This window comes from Vulpes lagopus, chromosome 5, assembly GCF_018345385.1.
Source record: "Vulpes lagopus strain Blue_001 chromosome 5, ASM1834538v1, whole genome shotgun sequence".
NCBI lineage: Eukaryota > Metazoa > Chordata > Mammalia > Carnivora > Canidae > Vulpes > Vulpes lagopus.
Window position 1 is genome coordinate 11,164,485 of NC_054828.1, and position 4,921 is coordinate 11,169,405.

Sequence of the window (4,921 nt, forward strand, 5' to 3'; positions counted from 1 at the left end):
AAAGCTGAGAGCGTGTCTCTCCATGTAAGGGGAGCCAGTCTAGCTGGGGAGTGGGAAGAGTCCTAGCTCCTTAGAATATGCGGGAAGCATGAGAAGAAACGGCATGCTGGTTCCCACTGTGCCGCTGGGCAAACTCTTATTCATGCCTCAAGACCCATCTGAAATGTCCCCTTCTCTAGGAAGCCTGCCCCACCAGTGTGGAGGGTGAGGTGGCTTCTCTTGTACTTACCCCAGTGTGCTGTGAGTTCCTCACCACGGGGTGAGAAGGGGCCCCACGCGCCCACCCCCAGCTTCACAGCTGGCCATCCCAGGCAGGGCCTCTTTGGGGGCCCCAGGGGATGGGCTAGGCTTAGCAGGTGCCCAAGCACTCTGACTCCCAGGAGAGGGGACATTGATGTGCCTGTGGCTCTTAACTGCATTCAGAATCTGAGGAACCTGATAAAACCTCTGGGCTTTACCCAGAAAAAGGCAAGGATGCATTAATGTGCACCAGTTTTGGGTGTTCATGGATCCTGTGCAGTTCATCTGGAGACTCAGATTCAAGGTTAAAGACCTATGATATGCAGCTGCTGGTTTCCCAACGTGAGGGCTGCTGGTGGCTGCCTTAGTCGGTTCGGGGCTGCTGTAACAGAATACTGCAACCAGAGGAGGGGGCTTATAAACAACATTTATTTCTCCAAGTTCTGGAGGCTGGATGTCCAAGGTCAGGGTGCTGGCAGATTCAGAGTCTGGTGATACCTGCTTCCTCGTTCATAGTCATCTTGCTGTGTCCTCACATGGCAGGAGTGAGGTAGCTCTCCGGGGTCTTTTATAAGAAGCCTGATCCCATTCAGGAGGGCTCCACCCTGAAGACCTAAGCACCGTCCAAAGGGCCCCCCCCCCCAACCTCCGAATATCTTCTCTAAGGGTTAGGATTTTAATGTATGAATTTCGGAGCAGAGAGAGGAACACATTCAGTCTCTCAGAGTGGGTGATCCACTTGGGGTCCTGCCAGAGGGGGGCATCCTATGCAAAAAGGCAGGTATCGCTCTGTGAAACAATATGATTTCATTGACTTGCGACGTAAAACGCACTGGTGTCAAAGACATTTGAAAAAGAACAGGAAGGGCCTATGTTGCCATGGGCCGATTGAATGACCCATTCACTCCTTTAGTAGACATTTGTGGAGTGCTCACAGGTGCACAGGTGAAGGAGATGCTGAGGTGCACAAGCCAGTGAAGGTCGCTGCCCTTGGGAGCCAGGCAGGCCTGTGTCCCACGCCACACCCTAGCTACATGACACGCTTCACCTCTCCGAGACTCAGCCTCCTCATCTGAGAAGTGGGCATACCTTGCTGGCCTACCTTGCCAGCCTAGGCAGAGTAAAAGAGCTGGTGTGTGTCAAACGCTGGCCGGGCATGCTCTAAGTCTCCAAGGTCAGTGTGATGGGGAGAGCAGTGCGGAGAAAGCCATCATCCACCATGACGTGGCTGTGTCCTTCCTCCTCCAGGCCAATAGCTGACTGCTGACCACTCTCCCCTCGGCCATGGACACCCTAGGCTATCCTGCATCGGTGCCCACAACCCTGGAGCCCGGGAACACCTCCTCGGCCTGGCCCCTGGATGCCACCATGGGAAATGTGTCGGCAGCCCCGAGTGTGGCAGGGCTGGCCGTCAGCGGTGTTCTGATCCCCCTGGTCTACCTGGTGGTGTGTGTTGTGGGCCTGCTGGGCAACTCACTGGTCATCTACGTGGTCCTGCGGCACACGGCCAGTCCGTCGGTCACCAACGTCTACATCCTCAACCTGGCACTGGCTGATGAGCTCTTCATGCTGGGGCTGCCCTTCCTGGCTGCCCAGAATGCCCTGTCCTACTGGCCCTTTGGCTCCCTCATGTGCCGCCTGGTCATGGCTGTGGATGGCATCAACCAGTTCACCAGCATCTTCTGCCTCACAGTCATGAGCGTGGACCGCTACCTGGCAGTGGTGCATCCCACCCGTTCGGCCCGCTGGCGCACGGCGCCCGTGGCCCGAACGGTGAGCGTGGCTGTGTGGGTGGCCTCGGCCGTGGTGGTGCTGCCCGTGGTGGTCTTCTCGGGGGTGCCCCACGGCATGAGCACCTGCCACATGCAGTGGCCCGAGCCGGCGGCAGCCTGGCGGGCGGGCTTCATCATCTACACGGCCGCGCTGGGCTTCTTCGGGCCGCTGCTGGTCATCTGCCTCTGCTACCTGCTCATCGTGGTCAAGGTGCGCTCGGCAGGGCGGCGGGTGTGGGCGCCCTCGTGCCAGCGGCGGCGGCACTCGGAGCGCAAGGTCACGCGCATGGTGGTGGCCGTGGTGGCGCTCTTCGTCCTCTGCTGGATGCCCTTCTACGTGCTCAACATCGTCAACGTGGTGTGCCCGCTGCCCGAGGAGCCGGCCTTCTTCGGCCTCTACTTCCTGGTGGTGGCACTGCCCTACGCCAACAGCTGTGCCAACCCCATCCTCTACGGCTTCCTCTCCTACCGCTTCAAGCAGGGCTTCCGCCGGGTCCTGCTACGGCCCTCCCGCCGCGTGCGCAGCCAGGAGCCCGCCGGAGGACCTCCAGAGAAGACGGTGGAGGAGCAGGGGGAGGACCGGGAGGGGGAGGACCGGGAGGGGGAGGACGGGGCCGGGAAGCAGGGGGAGGGGAAGGGGATGAACGGCCGGGTCAGCCTCATCACCCAGCCTGGCACCAGCGGGCAGGAGCGGCCGCCCAGCGGGAAGGCCAGCAAGGACAAGCAGCCCCTACCCCTAGAGGCCTCCGCTGCAGACAAGCCGGGCGCGCTGCACATCAGCTATCTGTAGGGGCCTGCAGAGGGAGGTCCAGCGTGGCCCACGGAGGGGCAGAAGCTGTGGGTGTGCCTGGGGCATGCCGCCCATGGTGTCAGAGGCCCCCCGATATTTGGAGGCCGGGGCTCTGATCCCATAGCTGCCGAGGCTCGCTGTGTGGCCTGGCCTGGGCCCCTTTCCTTCTCTGGACTTTGCATTCTCTTCTGTGACTCAGGGATGGGAGGAATCAGCCAGGACAAGCTCTATTGGATGAGAAGTCTGGAGGGGCATCGCTGCTGGCTGACCTTCCTGAACGGGGTCCAGGTTCAGGGGACAGGTGCTGACTGGCCTTCCCCCTCCAGGACAGAGCATCCTGGCAGACTGGCCTGAACTTTGGTCCTTGGAGAGACAGAGTCAGGTTCACAGGAGAGAGGCTGAGGCCCCAAGAAGAAGAAAGTCTTCCCGTGTGGGGAGGGGTGCAAGCTTCTGGGGCCCCACAGCAGCTCTCCCCCACCTGCTGCAAGGCCTTGGCCAGCTCTTCCTCCCCTCTGGGCCTCAGGCCTCAACTGCTGAACAACCCAATAACCTCCTGGCCCTTGTGGCCCATTTGGTCAGTGCTGGGGCTCTGAGTTCCTGGCCCTGAGAGGAGGTGGATCTTCCAGGGAAGCCCCTCAGGCCAGCTCCAGGGCCCCTTACCACTTGGGCCCGCCCAAGGCCCTCTTATCTAATTTTGTACTTGTAATTTTATATTCTTTTTCATAAAGAGGGTCTCCAAACTGCGTAAGTTTAGGCCACCCAAAGCCCAGCTTCTGTTGAGGACAGCTGACCAATTCCCAAAGCAGCTCACTTTGTGTCCTGTGGCTGCAGGGGTGGGGGGTGAGGAGTGTGTCCTCTGGGTGTCTGAGGGCTCCGGGAGCCTCCTCAGAGCAGCACCCATGGGCGTTCCTCACTCCCAGAGACCAAGGCAGGACCCGGGTCAGGCAGGCTGTCAGGGAAATGCAGTGTCTAAACAGCACAGTGAGGAAGGAGAGGAGGAAGAGGGACAGGGAGGAGGGTGGAGGACAGATCTGCAGCCATCCTTGGCCCCTCTGGGCTGAGCTCTGCCGCAGCCTGGCTGAGAGCAGGTTGTGGATGCCTGGTCTGATCGGCCTCAAGGAAAGGATGCATTCGGGATGGGAAAGCAAATGTTCTGCAAGGTACGGCGCTGGCCCCCTTGAGGGCCTGTCTGCACTGCTAGGAGGGGCTGTGCCTTTACGGTGGCCTGGGGACAGAGCTGAGACTCGGGACCCTGTGGGTCAGCAAGCAGGCTTCTCCATTCTCTGGATTGTCTGGGGCCACAGTTTGAGGCGGCCCAGGGAAGACAAGAGAAGGGGAGCTGGAGAGGGACCACAGGAGAGGCCACCATATAAGGACTCTCTCCCAGAGATAACCCCTTAAAGCCATGGTGGGATTGGCCCTGGGGAGAAGGGGGCACCTCAGGCTAGACCCCTCCATCCCCCACCCCTCAGAGGGCAGGGCGGTCCTCAGGGAAAGCACAAGTTGGGAGACCTACATCTTCAACCCATCTCAGGATCCTGGCCAGCCTTGACCTCTTTGGGGCTCCGTTTTCCCATCATACAATGGAGGTTGTCCCTGTCTGCCTACCACTTGGATCTGGGGGGAAAATGAGTCATGTTGGGCCAACTGCCCCCCCCCACTACAATGGGCAGGGGTGAGTGTATCAGGTTATAAAATGGAAGCAGCCCCCATGTTGGGCTTGGCCCATACCTACTTCTTCATCAAGTGGCCTCTCTGTCTCTGGCCCTTGGGGGTAAGGATACTGCAGGTCCCAGGATCAGTGGCAGCGAGAGGCAGAGGCCAAAGAGAGAGAGGGGACTTAGGGGGTGCGGCCCACCCAGAAGTTCACAAAAGCGGACCTCGTGTGGATATTGGAGCAGGAGGCCCAGCCCTCAGTCTGGGGTTCCCCTGAGGAGGATCTAGGGGTCTGAGTGAAGAAGGATCCCCCACATCTCAGCATTCCCTGGCCCACCCAGCCATCCTGATTCCTGGGGCAGGTGAGCCTGGTCGACTGGGGTGGCTGGAAAGCCCCAGAGGGAAACCCTTTGCTGCTCCTGCCCCTAAATAAGTAAACACAATAAAGACAGTGACACATTGA

The 4,921-nt window shown here is 59.7% G+C and overlaps 1 protein-coding gene across 1 annotated transcript; it reads left to right on the top strand.

Moving 5' to 3' along the window:
• Window positions 1–1,524: 1,524 nt before the first annotated feature.
• SSTR3 (somatostatin receptor 3) lies at window positions 1,525–4,921 on the top strand. Its single transcript, XM_041754289.1, has one exon. It carries the CDS (start codon window positions 1,525–1,527, stop codon window positions 2,800–2,802), a length of 1,278 nt encoding a protein of 425 aa, XP_041610223.1. The 3' UTR covers window positions 2,803–4,921.

What these genes read in the sequence shown, in the direction of transcription:
- SSTR3 (XM_041754289.1), top strand. Translation starts at nt 1,525, where the DNA reads ATGGACACCCTAGGCTATCCTGCATCGGTGCCCACAACCCTGGAGCCC.